Source organism: Polyergus mexicanus, unplaced genomic scaffold, assembly GCF_030449975.1.
Source record: "Polyergus mexicanus isolate NDT 795.1 unplaced genomic scaffold, iyPolMexi1.0 SCAF_19, whole genome shotgun sequence".
Lineage (NCBI taxonomy): Eukaryota > Metazoa > Arthropoda > Insecta > Hymenoptera > Formicidae > Polyergus > Polyergus mexicanus.
Window position 1 is genome coordinate 186,372 of NW_027223339.1, and position 17,959 is coordinate 204,330.

Here is a 17,959-nt window from a genome sequence, read left to right on the forward strand (position 1 = left end):
ACAGTAAAATAAATAGAATAAATCAATGACATTCTATCATTATAATACAAATTGTACTCCCAATGTACAATTGCATTTTTAAAAAATACAGTTGTGATTTTTTTTTATATCCATAAAGTCATCTTATTTTATTCTATATATAAAAGTACTAAAATAATATCATTATTACGAAATAAAAACTTTATAAGACCTTACATATTTTAAATCATAAAATGCCAAAACTAGAATTATACAGTTTTTAAATAGTAAGATAATTTTTTAATTAGTTTACTTTAATATATTTTAAATATATGCCTTAATGTATCTTAAAAGGCGAATTTTTAACTTTATGACTTTATAATGACTTTTAATTAAAAAACAAAACATATACAATTTCATTCTAAAACAGATATAAACCCTGAAATCTTTTAAAAATAAATTTCGATGAAAAATTTGTCATTATATTTAGTTTTTTCTACTATTATATTTGTTCCCTTTGTGCAACATTTCCCTTAAACATTTTTTTCTCTTTTTTATAAGCAAGAAATATTTAAATATTAATTGCCTGACACTTTGTATATATGCATAATATAAACACACACACACACACACACACACACACACACACACACATATATATATAAGGATAGAGAATACTAAAAATGCATGCTCTATTATAGAAGAGGTGAGACCAGATATATCTTTCCTTTAATATTGTCATATATATTGTGAATTGGATTATATTAGAGGAATATATGAAAACTTTAAATAATGTGTCTTCTTCAATATGCGTTTTAACGTTGTTATATCAAAAACAAAAAAAAAACTGTAATGCTTATTAACAAGAATAAATACGTGAATTATTCAAAAGCATAATATATTTTTACAAATTCCTGTATTATAAAAAAAAATGTAAAGCAGAATATTAGTTTCAAAATTTACATTTTATTATATACGAAAGTATACTTTAATATATTGTATATATTTTTAGAATTTGTATGCATATATGATAAACATGTGTTGTAATCATACATGATAATATAATGTTGTAATCTTAATAATAATACACAAGGTCTAACAGTACATAAGATACAAAGATCATTTTGTCTTTGAAAAAAATAAAGTATATGTGAAATATTCTAATTGGATAAATCTCTATAAATATAGAGAAAATATCTTACAAAATACCGCAATCATCATTTACAACAAATCCGATATATGTATAAATGGTATTAGAAAAACGTTTATACATATAAATATCAAATGCAAAGCTATAGGAAAATATACACGTAGTATATAAAAACATTGAACAATAGTAAAATACAATCAAAAGTCTATTCTCTTATTCTAATTAGAGTAAATTTTAACAGTGAATATAGAAGCAAGAATAGGATGTTGAATGATCATATTAATATTATGAGAAACAGGAAGCATAACTGTCTTGTAAGTCTGTATGATTACGTTCGCTATTTTGAGAAAATAAAATAAAATTGAATAAAAAAAAATCTATAAATACCAAAACAATTTAAATACAATCAATACTATGAATTTTATCTTTTATACATCTGCAAATTAGTTATGACAATCATGTGAATTGAAAGACTTCAAGTCTCATTTTTTTTTATCTATCGCTTCCAAACGCTCGATGATAGGCGGATGCGAATGATGCCAACTAGAATACAATTTGTCGAACAAGGGATATCCTAAATTGTCCTTTTGTAATTTTAATAACGCCGCTTTCAAAGCCTCGCCGTGGCCTAGTTTTGTAGCGAATTCGTCTGCTTGAAATTCAAATCTTCGGCCGATCACTACGCTAATAAAATTAAAGATCTGAAAATTACAAAAAGATTTAAATAAATATTATTTTATAAATTTATTTGATATGCAATAAGAATCCCAATAAAAAAGTATTTGAGTGCTTACTGTATTCAATGGTATTAAGATATACATTGTTACTATAATTAGACCAATAAAGATAGGCTGGGAGTTCACAAAACCGAAAGCGTTATACATTGGTGTATATCGTAAGAGTTTTGCAAACATAACAAAATTGGCTACAAACGTTATCTGAAAGAAGAAAAATATTTTTTTTGGTTTATCAGTTCCCCATATGCTTCCGAATTTTGACATTTAAATTTAGAACACTCTATATATCGAAAGATGTAAAAACTATTAAACAATTTATTAATAAGTAATATTTTAAATTGATAGACAACATAGCAATTATTAGGCTATTAAGTAACACCAAAATAAGATATAAATAGATTAAAAAATATTTTGATATTTACCTGGCTGAGCAGAAATCCTTTCAGAGTATGATTATGTTTCCAATGACCCAATTCATGTGCAAGAACTGCTAGTATCTCGTTTGTTTCACAGCCACAATCTTTATTAGCACCACTATCATCTTTCTTACAATAACCTTTAATAAGAGTATCAAAAAGAACAATTCTCTTGTGTTTGTGAAAACCATACAGATAGGCATTGCTGTGCGACGATCTTTTAGAACCCTCAACTATAAATAGCTTGTATAAAGGAAACTTTAAAGAAGCTGCCAATTCTTCAATTTTTTGCTTCAATTCGCCATCGGGTAATGGCGAATATTTGTCAAACAATGGGGCTATTACTTCCGGGTATAGGATCATCATAAATAGTGATACTACCACTGATAATATCCATAAATACCAGAAGAAATAATCACCACCATTTTTCACAATCCAAATCATACCACACAGAAGAGGCAATGCGATAATTTGAGATACAACAAATTTTTTAATCTCATCTTTAATAAAAAATGCAGTTGTCTGAAAATAAACATTATCACATTTAATAATTAAGAGATTCTCATTTAATCTCAAATTATTGTTTATATTTAACAAGAAATGAAAAATATGTTATATAAAGAGTTTTACCTGTTTATTAAAACCGTGTTTCTCTTCCAAAACAAAAGTATCATATATCACTAATGGCAGATTAATTATGTGAGAGATAATATTTATAATAAACATACATATTGCGCTTAGCAATATGTCATTCTCATAATTAATGCCGCAATACTTAGCTATTTCAATACTCCATTGCCAAGTATGATAATAACCATAAGCTATTAAGATTATCTATAAAACCAATGTATTATATAACTCAAGCAAATGATTAATGACTTGCATCTAATGAATTATAAAAATTTTCCTTGATTATAATCAAGAGGACATAATTTGTCAAATTTTTTTTATAATTCTTACCATATTAAAAATCTTAGAATATATGTCTTGTACAATACCAAAACTATTTCTATCTAATGCATATGCACGAGCTTTTTCATACACATCTTTAGCCATTAATCCCTCAACAGATTTTGGGAGATCAATCAATCGTTGCATCAATCCCCTCTGTAACATTTGAAAAATATAAAAAAAAGTTTATTTTATTTGTCACATAAATTTCTAAAATTGTATCTCTTGATTTTTTATATAATAATTATATATGCATATGTAAAATAATATATTAGAAATTAGAAAAAATATATATATATATATAAATAGTGAATGTAAAAAACGAAAATATATTAATTCTTATTAAATATTTAATTAAAATCTAACTTCTATCTGTGTGTGTGTGTGTGTGTGTGTATATATTGAACGCAAAAAGATATTAATTTTTATTAGTTATATGAAACATACATAATATTTTATGTAAGCGTATATTCTGCTGAAATAATAAAATTTTTCGTTAGAAAAATTATAAAAGGTTAGGATATATAGAAGGCCAATACAAATTACCTGACGCAAATTTAAATAAAGGTTCCAAAAGTACAACAGCCATATCGTCAACAAAATCGATTCGAGAATATGCTTCTCCATAAAATTCACAAGTATTTCCATTTTAACACAATATGTGTATTAATAAAATATCCTCATATCACACTGCTACGTCAAGATCAGTCAAGATCATTCGAAATCATTCAAGACCAGTCAGGATCAGTGAAGATCATCCAAGCACGTTCTTCTTATCTGTATGGCTAGTTAGGCTCGCTTGCGAATATACCTATATGCCAATTGGTGATATCCGAGATCCGAGCACGTTCCAATTTCTAGTAGCGGGATTCTCTATGCGGCGTCTACAATAGAGATTTTAAGCCTTAAGCTTAAGAAATTGACCAATCACAGTCAAGTATGAAAAGAATACTCAACTGTGATTGGTCAATTTTTTAAGCCCTAAGCCTTAAAAAATTGACCAATCACAGTCGAGTATTCTTCTCATACTTGACTATGATTGGTCAATTTCTTAAGGCTTAGGGCTTGAAATCTCTATTGTAGACGCCGCATTAGTCGTTAGCGAGCAATAGCCTATGAGAGTTACTCTTTTCACCAGGATCATCTTTACCATTGGCTGTCATTAATTAACGATACCGAAAATTGTCGATAACAAGTTATTGAATCCCGCTACAGTCCTAGATCATCGAATCTTCACAAGAATACCGATTCGCGCTGCGTGCAGGGTTATCTGGGGCTATTAGAATACTGATGAGTCAGAATGGAAACTCTAGATTCTAGACTCTAGACTCTAGCACCGACAAGGGCTACGTTCCGATATTCACTGCCAGCATTGAAAATTTATAGTTTACATTACATACACTATATAGATTTTCAGTACTGACAGTGAATATCGGAACACAGAAAAGCCATTTTTTGTAAATTCACACTCCTTGATAAAAGTAATAAAATACAAAATAGAATTTAATTTTTGTATTTGAAAGTTTTTTTTATCATAATAAATATATATTTATTTCGCCTTTTTACTCTTAATTTTTCTCATATAAAATTCAAGTTCTTTGCCTTCTAGAATATATCCATCAGCTCTGCCACATTGACCTGGTCTGCTTGCTACACAAGCTAAAAAATGAAATAATTTATTTTCAAGCTATCATCAAATTTAAAATACATACATAATGCAATACATTAACAAATATTTAAAAAACTATCAATTTGATAAATATTAATTTATTTCATAAGAAACTTTATGAAAAAAATAAAATGTTTATACCAAGGACACGTCCTGTTGCAAACTGCTCTTCCAAAGCAGATTCTACCTTGGCAAATCGCTGCCTAGCCTTGTATTTTGCTTCAATTTTCTTGGAACGCTTTTTATTCAACACTTCCTCTTCAGCCTCTGTCTATAAAAGTAATTGTCCTTTGCGCATTGTATATTTCATACATCATTCTATATACAGGGTGTCCGGTAAAGATTGTGCCAACGCTCGTGAACGGGTAGAGCATAATAAACTGAACAGAAAAGTCTTGTAACATTTTTTTTCTATAATGCTTAATAAAAGAGATATTATTGAGTAAATTCTGGTCATTCAGCGCCGACTTTTAGCCGGACGTACGTCGGTGAGCCATCCGCTTGGTAGTGTGCGTCGCCGTCACGCACGCTACCAGGCGTACGGCTAAAGGTCGGAGCTGATTGGCAGACTTTATTCAATAATAACTTCTTTATTAAGCGTTATAGAAAAAAATGTTACAGGACTTTTCTGTTCAGTTTACTGTGCTCTACCTGCTCACAAGCGTTGGCACAATCCTTACCGGACACTCTATTTAAAGTGAATTATATTTTAATAGTAGTATTTTAGTTTTTCAGTAGTTACCAGTTTTGCACCTCTTTTGCGACCCAATGGAAAGACATAATGACTTTCATACCATTGTCTAAATGGTGTTGCATCAATGGTGACAATGGCATTTTTCACCAGAGTTTTTGTTCGTACTAACTCATTGTTTGATGCATTGTAAACAACATCGATGATACGAGTTTTTCTGGTGCTGCATTCAGAGCCCCAAGAAAAGTTTCCTGTATCCAATCTAAGAGCTCTGTACTTCTTATTGCCTCCACGTGTACGAACCTTATACACATACAAAAGGCACGAGCATATTTATAATGTAGTTTAAACCATTAGATATATGTTACATATAAAATTTAAATCAGAGAGCTGTAGGATTATGGTCAATCATAGCACTCAGAATAGGTAAGGAAGTCATCATTTTGTACTTTTATAAATGTCAATAGATTACATTAAAAAAAAAAAAAAAAATGCTAATCTACAAATATTTATAATTTAAATATTCTTTTGATAATAATGCTTATAATAATATAATCATTGCAAACTACATTTTTATTTATTGTAATATTAATACTCATTATTTGTATTATATCATTCATTAATATTTATTTATTTTTATAATTTATTCATTGCAAAATTGAATTCAAACTTACAGTATGAATCCGCTGTGGTCCAAGCTTAGTGTTCGCAGCTGGACGTCCTAATTCAAATTTCCTTTTCTTACGAATGGGCTTCCTCTTCCCACCAGTAGGTCGTCTCTTATGCCAATGATCCCGTGAAATACCTGTAATATGACATTAATAAATATATAATATAAATTTAGACATTATCACGTTTTAAAAATAATTAACCTATTTAAATATAGGAAATATATATACATATATAAATACATATAAATATAGCGGAACTTTTTTTTTAGAGCTTTATTTTTATGTAATAATATAATTAATAATAATTTATAACTATATAAGTAATTCATCGATATTTACCAATATATAGTGAAGCAATTATTTAAAAAAAAATAAAAATGTAAATCATAATAGAAAAAATTATACGTTTAATATCACTGACGCTTATTGCGAAACAGTTTTACAATTAAATGTAAAAATACAAAAATAATATTTTTCTTCAGAGCAAGTATAACATCCAGTTCAAGTGCTGTTCATGTTTCATTATCAATATATAACAAAAAACCGTGGATTTGTATTGATATTAATAATATCGATAACATTATATCTCTTACCCATCTTGCTATTTCTTAAAAAGAATCCGAAACTGTAAAATGCAAAACAGAGGTCATTGATCAAACACAGCAAAAATTTCCGAAATCACGTTTTCTATAAGTTATTATGGCTGCGGTCAGGAAGACGCTAGAAATGCTTCAAGGCGTTGCATTAACCAATCAGAATAAAGAAATGTTTATTCTTTGTGTCCTGATTGGTCAACCAAACCCTTCGAAGCATTTCTAGCGTCTTGCCGACCGCAGCCATAGCATATGACTACGTTTACACGTCACTCCTAAGCCGGTATTCATAGTCAGTTCTTATATTTAAGGCCGTCTTAAGCGTAATCTTAAGATATCTTAAACCAATCACAGAACCATATTAGCATCTTAAAAAATTACTTAAGACGACCTTGAAATAAGAATTGACTATGAATACCGGCCCTAATCGGGTTTAATAACATCCGTTGTTCTAAAACTGGCCAACCACAGAGCTCTGTTACACGGCACCCTTAGGCTGTGTGGTCGGGAAGCCGCTAGAAATGTTTCGAAGCGTTTGATTGACCAATCAAAACAAAAAGAATAAAGATTTCTCTATTCTGATTGGTTAAAGCAACGCTTCGAAGCAGCTCTAGCATCTTCTCCACCGTAGCCTTGATCGGGTTTAATAACATCCGTAGTTGTAAAACTGACCAATCACAGCTATTCTTCTAAACTGTGATTGGCCAGTTTCATAATTACGGATGTTATTAAACCCGATTAAGGGTGCCGTGTTATGCGGCGTCTACAATAGAAATTTTAAGCTCTAAGCCTTAAAAAATTGACTAATCACAGTCGAGTATTCTTCTCATACTTGATTGTGATTGGTCAATTTCTTAAGTCTTAGGGCTTAAAATCTCTATTGTAGACGCCGCATAACAGAGCTCACAGCTATTTCTATAAAGAATGGAATGACTGTGATTGGCCAGTCTTAGAATTACGGATGTTATTAAACTCGATTAGGGGTGACGTGTAAACGTAGTCACGTATACTATAATATCGGTACGTTCGGAAACAGCACCCGAGCATCGTTTTATCTTTGTTCAACTTTTAGTAAATAACAAAGATAGAACAACACTCGTGTGCACACGAGTGATGTTTCCGAACGCAGCCTATCGGTTGCACCCGAGTGAGGAATCGGAACACAGGCTATACGTACCAGTTCTTTGCGCATGCAACTAAAGCTAAAGCCTACATCAAAGGATCAAAGTGCCATTATAGCAGGATCGAGCATCGAGCGTCGAACAGCTGCGTCTACCGTATGTATAATACATATATGGCGTCTACACGGAAATCATTGCGTAGGAATCTGAATGAGATAGATTCCTTCTTGATTAATGATATCATTGCATCGATATCATTAATCAATCTTGGATCGATCAAATCTGCTTCAATCGAAAACGCTATTAGAAGCTATAAAAGCTACCAAATATCATTAGAAGCTATGATCAAATATTGATTACAAACTATAGTATATATATATATCACATAGGATATTCGGAATTCGGAGTCAATTGCATCATCCGTCGTGAATAGGTAGAGCAGGTGAAACCGAGGAAAAAAGTCCTTTACCATTTTATGATTTTCTTTGTAATAATTATTGAGAAATTAATTGAAAAATAATGGCCAATTCGCGCGAGTATTTTAGCGCGCGGCGAGAAAGAACGGCCCATATGTGGTTGTTAGGACACGAGATCCAATGTTATGTACCGCTCATACGTAAATGTTGTCATTTGTAAAGCGCGCTTCCCAAACTTTGTCGTCCGCAATTGCAAACTTTTGGATTGTCTTTTCTCGCCGCATGCTTATATTTGCGTGAATTGGTCGATCTTTTTTAATTATTTAGTTTCTTAATAATTATTACAAAAATTGCAAGATGATAAAAGATTTTACTCCTTGGTTCCACTTGCTTTACCTGCACACAAAAGGTCATACGGTCAATATCAAACACTCTGTATATATTTATAATACAGAAAATAATCCATGTTGAAAAAATTATAAGCTTTAAATGTAAGCTATTTTGCTTCTTTTAGTCTATTAATCACAATGCTTTTATTAATCAATGAAAATATCTAGAAACATTCACTTAATTAGAAAATTAAAGTTGAAATTTCTATTTATTATGATTTTAGCATTTACAGGATTTTGCTATCATATTTTCGTTAATGAATCCAACACAATCAACTAATGTTTGGCAACATGAGGAATCAAGATCTGTTGAGATCAAGAATGAAGAGCAGAATGCTCATTCAATTTCACGCACAAGGACCGAAGAAGAAAAGCAAAGACGTAGACGTGAATGGCAACGGCAGCAAGAGCGGGAAAGGCAACATGAAAAATTGAAACAGCAAAAGATTTTAGAGTATGAAAGAAGACGTGCGCAAGCTTTAGGATATGCTGAACCAAAACCTTTAGATCGTAGTCGAAGCAAAAGCAGTAGTAAGTCTCCTTCGCAGTACCGGCATAGAGAAAAATCTACGACAAACACTTCCAAATCTGGTACACTGTTTGAAAAGTAAGTTTTAAACATATACATATATACATAGCTGTATATGTATATATATTTTTTCTAGTTCAACCATTTATTTTATAAAATGAAGTGATTATACAGAAAAATTTGTAAATGTCTGAAGTCACACTTAAATTAAAAAATAAAAAGAATTTATGAAAATAGAAAAGATACAAAATAATTTATAAAGAAAATTACAATGCAATATAAACTTTTAATGTTTATCATCATGATCTTATTCCACTATAAATCTTAGATTATTTGATTAATGCATATGTCATACATTATCTGTCACCTTAAAGAATAATCGAACAGCAATGACAACATTTTCAATACCATGAAAAATATGATAGTTTATTAATAAAGTAGAACAAAGAAAATAAAATTATATGAAAAACTAAAGCTAAACATAATTTTTAAGAACATATTTAAAAGCTGGATTGTCTTCCCGGAGATCTTTTCTGAGGAAATCTGGTTATATACTTTAATGCAAAATGTTTGAAAGTTATAATTAATAAATTACAATTGAATTTTCTTCAGATTAGATGGGTCTACAAGTGGGACAGTTCCTTTGTTTAAAGGTCTTGAGGACATACAAATTAGTACTACTGAACTACGTCAAATTAAAGTTAATGTTCACAGAAATATTCCTACAAAAGGACCTATTCCCGAGCTACAACGAAGTATACTTAATGCCGAAGAGGTGGTCGTCAAAAGAAGAGAGGGTAAAATATTGACCTTTTTCTGAAATTTTATTTAATTTTTCTAAATTTTTATGTTTTACAGAAATTATTATTTAGCACTCAGGGTGTCTTTCCTAGAAAAACTTTGAAAACTAGGAATTTCTTAGGAGTTTTTTGTAGAAAATTCAGGAATTTTTTAAAAAATTTTGTGACAATTTTGTTCTTATATTATTAGCCATTTTTGCTAAAGTGTGAATTAAATATATGTTTTAGATATTATATATATATATATATCTGTGTGTGTGTGTGTGTGTGTATGTGTGTGTACATACACAGACACACACATACATATATAAATAATATATATATAGATCTACTTTCATACAAAATTTATTATATATATAAAATCAGTGCTGAACTCCATAAAGATAATATCAAATAGAAGTGGCCATTTTTGACAATTAGATGCATGTTATTTAATTGTTTTTCATGATATGTAAGACAAATACTCAAACAGAAAAGAAATTAAGAATTCTTGTGTAAAGATAATGAATCTTTAAAAGTCAATTTTTCTCATATCAACTATTTATATATTTCCTCCAAAGAAAGAGAGAGAGGGAGGGAGGGAGGGAGAGAGAGAAAGGTAGGGAAAGAGAGAGGATTTGGAAGATTATAATAATAGTTTAGGGATAATGAAATTGATATGGCATTGTGGAACATCTGGGAAAAATGGGACAGTCAACTATCTATATATTTCTTTCAAAGTTCTGAGATGTTAAGATAGCAACTCGGAAGAGAAAGGCCATAAAACTTCAATGAGAAATTGAAAATATTTGAAAGTCATATTTAAGAAATCTATAGAAAAAGAAAGAGAGAAAAATTGTCTTCTTCAAAATTGTCTTCTATTTGTTCTAGAGTTGATCATATATATAAAGATGATTAGAAAAAAGATAATATATTCTATAAATTAATATATTGATTATTTCACTTCTATGAAGAGTAAAAAATCAACAAAACTCTATGAAGATTACATACAAACAAGAGAAACATCTTTAAAACAACGGATAATAACAATAAAGAAAAAGTTTAATCAGCTCCCTAGAATTGTACATAATTGTCACAATCAACTTCACTCTTTTATTTGCAAACTTATATTAATCATTATTTGCTCTTTTGTGATTATTTATAAATAATTAATGTTCAGTTTTTTTGGAAAATATTTCTTTTATTTACTCGCGAGTACGAACAAGTCGATTATTGATATTTATTGTAAAAAGTTTTTTAAGGAAAATAAGATTAATCTGTAAAGAAGTGATCAAGAAATAATACAGCTCAATAATAATAAACAGTAATAATAGTTTGAAAATAAAATACAAAATTGATATATTGTTCTGGAAGAAATCCTGCATTTTGGAAGAAGAAAGAACAGTCAACTATATATATATTATATATATTTCCTTGAAAGTTCTGATCCTTAAGATTGTTTATCAATAAGGAAGAACACCTTTTGAAGAGATGTCAAATTATTTTCTTTTCTTTAGAAGTTTAAATTTCGAACAGAGATAAAGTCTTTTGAGGAGCGGAAAGATAGATTGCTTCTTTGAAAGAGGACTCCGCACACGGTTTTTGATCTATGGTTTTACCATGGGACAAGGGCGAATGGCGAAACAGGGACTCGAATAGTTCTCACGAGGATGATGGGACCATGAATTGATATTCCTCTCCCCTCCCCCCTTGTCCGAAGATTCTTGAGATGCAGCAACGTCAACTAAATTATGCTTCATGGAAAATATTATTCTACTTTAGAAATTACTCAACAGATGTTATGTTATGTACCAATATTAGAAGAAGAATGAAATACATTGGAAAAAAAAGTTCATAACGAAGACAAGATTATATTTTTATGATTAATACTAAGAAAAGCAAGAATGGAAAAGATAACAGGTATGGAAACTTTTTCACTTGTAGAGACTTATTTATTAAAGTTGAAGTTAAACACATACACACACAATGAAAGTAAAATATATAATTTTTTAAGGGTGTTTTTTTATATATATATAAATTACACAAATTTTAACTTCTGTTAAATATAGAATAATATATAGTGATAAATATCCGTTTTGGTAAATGTTCGGATTAACTTACATCTCATGGATTATTATCATTTTTATGTATATTGTAGAAGGTACATTCCTAAGTAACACAAAACGTAATACAATATATGTAAAAATGAAAATGATCCATGAGATGTGAATATTTACCTCCGTTGTTTATAATTAATTTTCACAGACTTCTATATTTTATATATATATAAGTTTGTATTAATTTTTATATATAGATACAGATGTCCAATTGCTTTAATATGACATTTTAGTATTCGGAGTCCCGTTTTTTAATCGTCATATATTTACTGATCTTTTCTTTTCGGAATTTTATAATCACATATATCTTGCAGTTAAATTATTATTGATGAATCAATATTTATTTTTTCACAAAGCTAAAGGAAGAATATGTGTATGTGTGCTATGATAAAAATTAGAAAAATAGGAACACACAAATATGTACATTACAAAATTTTTGTTTTTTATGTTTAATCGATCAAAACAATTTAAAAAAAATATGTTGTTAAATATAATGGATAAATATGATTATATGTATAATTGGGAAGTATTGCTGAATTGGAAAAACTCAGAGCGAGTTTGTATATTAATTAGCACAATCTTGAGGATCATTATATTGTTTCACAATTATATTACTATTTAAATGTAAAATTTATATTTGCATTACTTTAATGTATAATATGTAATAATTTATTATCGAAAAACATTTACTTTATACATTCTATAAAGCATAAACTTTTGAACATTTTCTATGCAACAATCCAATGTAAAAATATATAAAATCTGATCTTTGATTAAATCTGATTAATATTATTTTATATTTGACTATATGTGTGTGTGCTATTTATGTTAGATTAATCAAATGACTGTAAATAGTACTGTAAAATAATCTTCAGCAAAGATCAATACCAATTTCTCTTTCTAACCATCTTTCAGAAAATATCATCCATTGTTGTAATTTCGCAAAATTCATATTTAAATATTTTTAACATTTTTTTATTATAATATTCTCCTTTTATTTTTATAAATATTGATTATATTCATTGATTATATTTTAACTATGTGGTTATATATTTTCATTAAATCCATATCAGCTTCTGCTGTTCATTGCAAGGATCTTTGATTGGTTGTTAATTGGTCTGATTTTCCAATGGCCTAATTTCTATACCTAAATCCATCCAAATAATTTGTATTAATTGTTAATTCTATTCTTTCCATATCTTGTCTTACAAATCTTTCATTATTTATTTTTAACAAAGAAAAAAATGTATATAATTTTTATAAGTTATTCTTTTTTACATATGTAAAAATTTAAAAAAGCTTTATTAAATACAAATTTATTACAAAAACAATTTTAAATACAACTTTAATCCCTGTCAATAACTCTTATAATTTCAATAACATTCTTGATATATATTATTATTGATAGTATTTTGACTTTCTCTCTCTTTCTCTCTATAGTCTTGCAAACAAATATTTATTGCAAATTATTATCGGGATATTATTATTAAATTCTATCTATACATTTATTTTGCACATAGATAAAGATTAATTGTTGTGATTATTATTATATTGCTCGTAGAGAATGAATGTTAATTGAAAATGCAAGATTAAAATAGTTCTAAATGATACATCACAAACTAAAATTATTAAATATCAACCTATCAATAAATTAGTATATATAAAGATTAATCATAAAGATCAAGATATCATTCTGCATTTAATTTTTTCTTAAATTTTAACATATGTGAAAAAGATTATCTTACAAAAATTGTATATATTTCTCTTTATTTGTTTAATATAACACATAAAAGTATGTAGATAAATATATTATTTATATATTCAGTAATGTGCTGCAATCAAAATATTATATTACACGCGCTCCTCTGTATTTAATCAATCTTAATTTTAAAAACAAGAAAGGAAAGTAATAAAGAAAAGAAATTTCTATACTTGTTTTTGGGTATCTTCATTCGTTGTGTTTTGTAACATAGTTTTGAAGAATTTAATTTTATCTTCATTGTGTGTACGTTGTTGAGTTTCTTCAGTCGTTAATTTCATTCCTTTTCATGTTCTTTATCAATGACATAATAATATCTTCTGTGAAGCAAATATTGTTCAATTAGTATGCATCCTTTTAAATATAATTAAAAGTCAATTGTACAATTATTTTTTTATGTTTTCTTACATATTACACTTTGTAAATTTAATTTAATATTATTATATTATTATAAATATTAATAATATATTTTTTACTATTATAATATGACATATAATTATCAAATATCAAAACTTTTTTCCTTAAAAAAAAAAAAAATGTATATACAGGGTGGCCCACATAAAGTGTTACAAAAACCAAAAAACTCTAAAAATATTTCAAATCAAAAAATTGTTCATGAGAAAGTTACATGTTTTCGAGGAACCTTTCTAACTATATGTAAACATAAAATTGTTCTGGTTCCCCCTCTAAAGGGAGGGGGGGTAACTTTAATTTCTTAAATGGAACTCTCTATTTTTCATTGCATATTCTTGTAGCTTACCTCGAAAGCTTTTCAAAACATTATAATAAAGTATTTTTTGTACTTTATTATTTTAAGTATTTTTTGAATTATTTTATATTTTTATCTGACAAATTTTGATATAAAAATTAAAATATAAAATATTTAGTTTTCAATAATGTTACCGTAATACTTTTATGTACAGAATAATGATACATCCCTGTATACATATAATATGTACACGCGCGCGCACACGTATACACGCACACACGCATCCACACACATAATATAATCAAATATATATTATTTTAATTAAATAATTTAATTTAATGAAAAATATTTATAATAATAAATATATTATTTTCATAATTTGCCATATAAATTAATTATATTAATTTGATTGAATAACAATGTATATCCTAAAAAAATTTATCTTTTTCAAAATTTTATAAACAATGAAATTCTCTCTCTCTATTCATCACAAACGCATTATATTACTGCAATATATATTTTATTCTCAGTCTTTGATATTTTTTATTCCTTTCATATTATTTAAAATATGTTAAATATGTTATAATTGTGCATGTAAGATTTATTTGATTGTAATTATATTTACAAATACTAGATTTATTTGCTAAAGTTGCAAATATCTTTATTAAAAGCATATAATATTCATAATATTATTGCTGATACAATAATAGCTAAAAATAACGAATAAAAAATATTTTAAAAAAAGAAGTGAATTATTATCTAATTTGGATAATCGAAAGAAATATAAAACAGCTAAATTTTTTGGCTTGATGCATATCGAAATTGTATCATTAAAAGATTTAATAAACTATATAGGAGAAGGATCTAAACCAATATTTGACAGAAAAGAACTAAAAGAAGCTGCTAAAATTAATAAAGTGGAGGACCGACATACAGATGTAGCTATAGATGGAGAGCAGTCAGGTATGCATTACAGAAATAAAAGCTAAATTATTTGAATTTAAATCACTATTTAAAAATTAAAATTTTATTTTGTTTTAAATACAAATCAATAAATTTGTAAAATAGCATTCAATTTTTTTTGGACTATTCTAGATCCCTAAAAAAATTAAACCGGAGATTCCTGTGTATGTTATGTGTTATGTATAGAACATCAGTCTAAATTGTAGATGCAAATTTTATTTATAGATTTAATCTTTGTTTAATTTGAGTAAAATAATACTTATGTATTGATAAATAAATTAATATTTTAATTTTCAACTTTTGACATTTTATAAGTCCTAAATATCAATATAACATGTATGAAAAATTCCCACACTTAAACATAACAATATTACAGTTTCGATCAGCAAGCCGCAGACTTTCAAGAAACATTCTTCATCATTGAGTCCTACATATAGTTCCAGATATCTATCTTCCCATCAATCCAGGTTTGTTTAATTCTCAATGATAATATATATGTTTAACATTTAAAAAATTCTTTTTTCCATTTTAGATACAGATTTAGGTACAGATTCAAAGCATGTGTCATTATTTATTTATTTATGAAGAAGCATCTGACTTTATTTATTTTATGGCATTATTTATTTTAAAGCAATACAAAAAAGCAAATGTTATATGTGATGAAAAGAAACTAATTCATAATAATTATAGATTTTTGAAAATTAGATTTCTATTGCATTTCAGAAGAAGCAGCATAGAGAAGTACAGAGAATATAAAGACAAATATACAAAAAGAGACGCGCATAAATACAACATTAATCGTTCGCGTTCTAGAGAACGGGAGTCGCGCAAGTCACATTCCAGGTATAGAATTAAATTATCGATATTATTTATTATTATGAACAATTTTATTGTGTTATCATAAACACTTTTATTATTGTAAAAGTGTCATTATTAACACTTTTAAAAGTAATTAACACCAAATATAATATTGGACTGATTGAACTAATTGATTTATATTTGCAAGAAGCGAGCAAAAAAGATACTATTCTTTTATTAAGAATATGGGTGATTATTATTTCTTTATTGTAATTGTTATATTATTTTTGTTACTATTGTTATAGGTCACTCATAGAAGAAAAATCTTATCGCGACAGATCGAGTGACAGATCAAGTGAACGTTTTCGTGAAAGAAGAGACAGAGATACAGATAGAGATAAAGATAGAGATAGAGATAGATCCAGAGAACGAAGAGATGTAGCACCGCATTATATCGAACCACCAATACATGTGCCTATCTATTATGTACATGAATTATATAAATCTATATAAATTTAATTTCCGATCTAACACATCTCTATGCAGTTAAATTTCTATATTCTCTTAATTCGACTTGTAATTGATTTATTTCTCAATAATTCTAGAATCTTCCTCCGAGACCAATTGTAGTAAGCTCTATGGTCCCATTTAGAGGACAGGTTCCTCCTATGGGAAGAGGCCGACATTCTGCTCTAATGGCACCGGTCAGACCATTCCCTCCACGATTTATTCCTCCAGATATGTACAGATTGGGACCTCCACCTCCAAACTCAAGTAAATAGAGATATTATATAAATATAATATTATATAAGGTATATTGTATGTTTTTTTTATATACATATATATATAATATGGTACGAAATTCTGCAGGATATGGACCGTTTTAAAAGTAAAACATATTATTTACGCTGATCATATTTTGTAAACTCTACATGTTGAATAATATGGAATTGATGAGAAGAGAAAAATCATTCATACAGCTGATTAATATTATAAATTTCAAGATTGTAAGATTAGGCAAACAAGAAGCAAGGGCATACGAAATCGTTACAGAATGTAAAGATGCAATTGGATCATATTCTATCAATACTATATAATACATCAAATATTTTAAGAATGGACATTTTCAAAGAGGAAACCTACATCATTAAAAGCAAAATTATTAATGTCGCTGTTCCTCTTGAGAACTTGATTAAAATGGTTATTTAAAAAAACTAAAAAAATAGTTGCCATTGAACATGTACAGCACATGTAAGTTATGTCTATTTTCTCTGAATAGGTTTGTCATAAGTCGTAAAAAATTCAGAGAAGTAAAGGACTACTTAAAGGAAAGTCATATACAAATAATGTAAAGAATTGCTGTCTTGAACACTACAATATCATATATGAGAATTTTACTATTCAGGAAAATGTTCAAGGAAGCTTTCAGCACTATTATTTTTAAATATAAGTTTAATATAAGTCCGATTTTGATTTAATAAAAAGATAGGACAAACAATGAGAGTAATAAGAATAATATGAAGCATATATACACACATTTTAT

The 17,959-nt window shown here is 27.9% G+C and overlaps 3 protein-coding genes across 3 annotated transcripts; 1 reads left to right on the forward strand and 2 right to left on the reverse strand.

Annotated features, from left to right (window-relative positions):
- Positions 1-958: 958 nt before the first annotated feature.
- LOC138941476 (CAAX prenyl protease 1 homolog) lies at positions 959-4,069 on the reverse strand. Its single transcript, XM_070311180.1, has 6 exons — positions 3,759-4,069; positions 3,222-3,368; positions 2,892-3,095; positions 2,268-2,783; positions 1,903-2,046; positions 959-1,809 (listed from the first exon to the last, which is right to left on the reverse strand). The coding sequence occupies exons 1-6, from the start codon at positions 3,858-3,860 to the stop codon at positions 1,591-1,593; spliced, it is 1,332 nt and encodes a 443-aa protein (XP_070167281.1). The 5' UTR covers positions 3,861-4,069; the 3' UTR covers positions 959-1,590.
- Positions 4,070-4,729: 660 nt separating this feature from the next.
- On the reverse strand, positions 4,730-6,948 carry LOC138941497 (small ribosomal subunit protein eS8-like). The gene is made up of 5 exons (XM_070311229.1): positions 6,837-6,948; positions 6,247-6,377; positions 5,624-5,875; positions 5,023-5,152; positions 4,730-4,871 (listed from the first exon to the last, which is right to left on the reverse strand). The coding sequence occupies exons 1-5, from the start codon at positions 6,838-6,840 to the stop codon at positions 4,762-4,764; spliced, it is 627 nt and encodes a 208-aa protein (XP_070167330.1). The 5' UTR covers positions 6,841-6,948; the 3' UTR covers positions 4,730-4,761.
- A 1,019-nt stretch (positions 6,949-7,967) lies between these two features.
- LOC138941571 (uncharacterized) lies at positions 7,968-17,522 on the forward strand. The gene is made up of 9 exons (XM_070311391.1): positions 7,968-8,113; positions 8,987-9,369; positions 9,904-10,088; positions 15,511-15,618; positions 15,995-16,089; positions 16,286-16,461; positions 16,722-16,902; positions 17,022-17,190; positions 17,287-17,522. The coding sequence occupies exons 1-9, from the start codon at positions 8,027-8,029 to the stop codon at positions 17,301-17,303; spliced, it is 1,401 nt and encodes a 466-aa protein (XP_070167492.1). The 5' UTR covers positions 7,968-8,026; the 3' UTR covers positions 17,304-17,522.
- Positions 17,523-17,959: the final 437 nt, after the last annotated feature.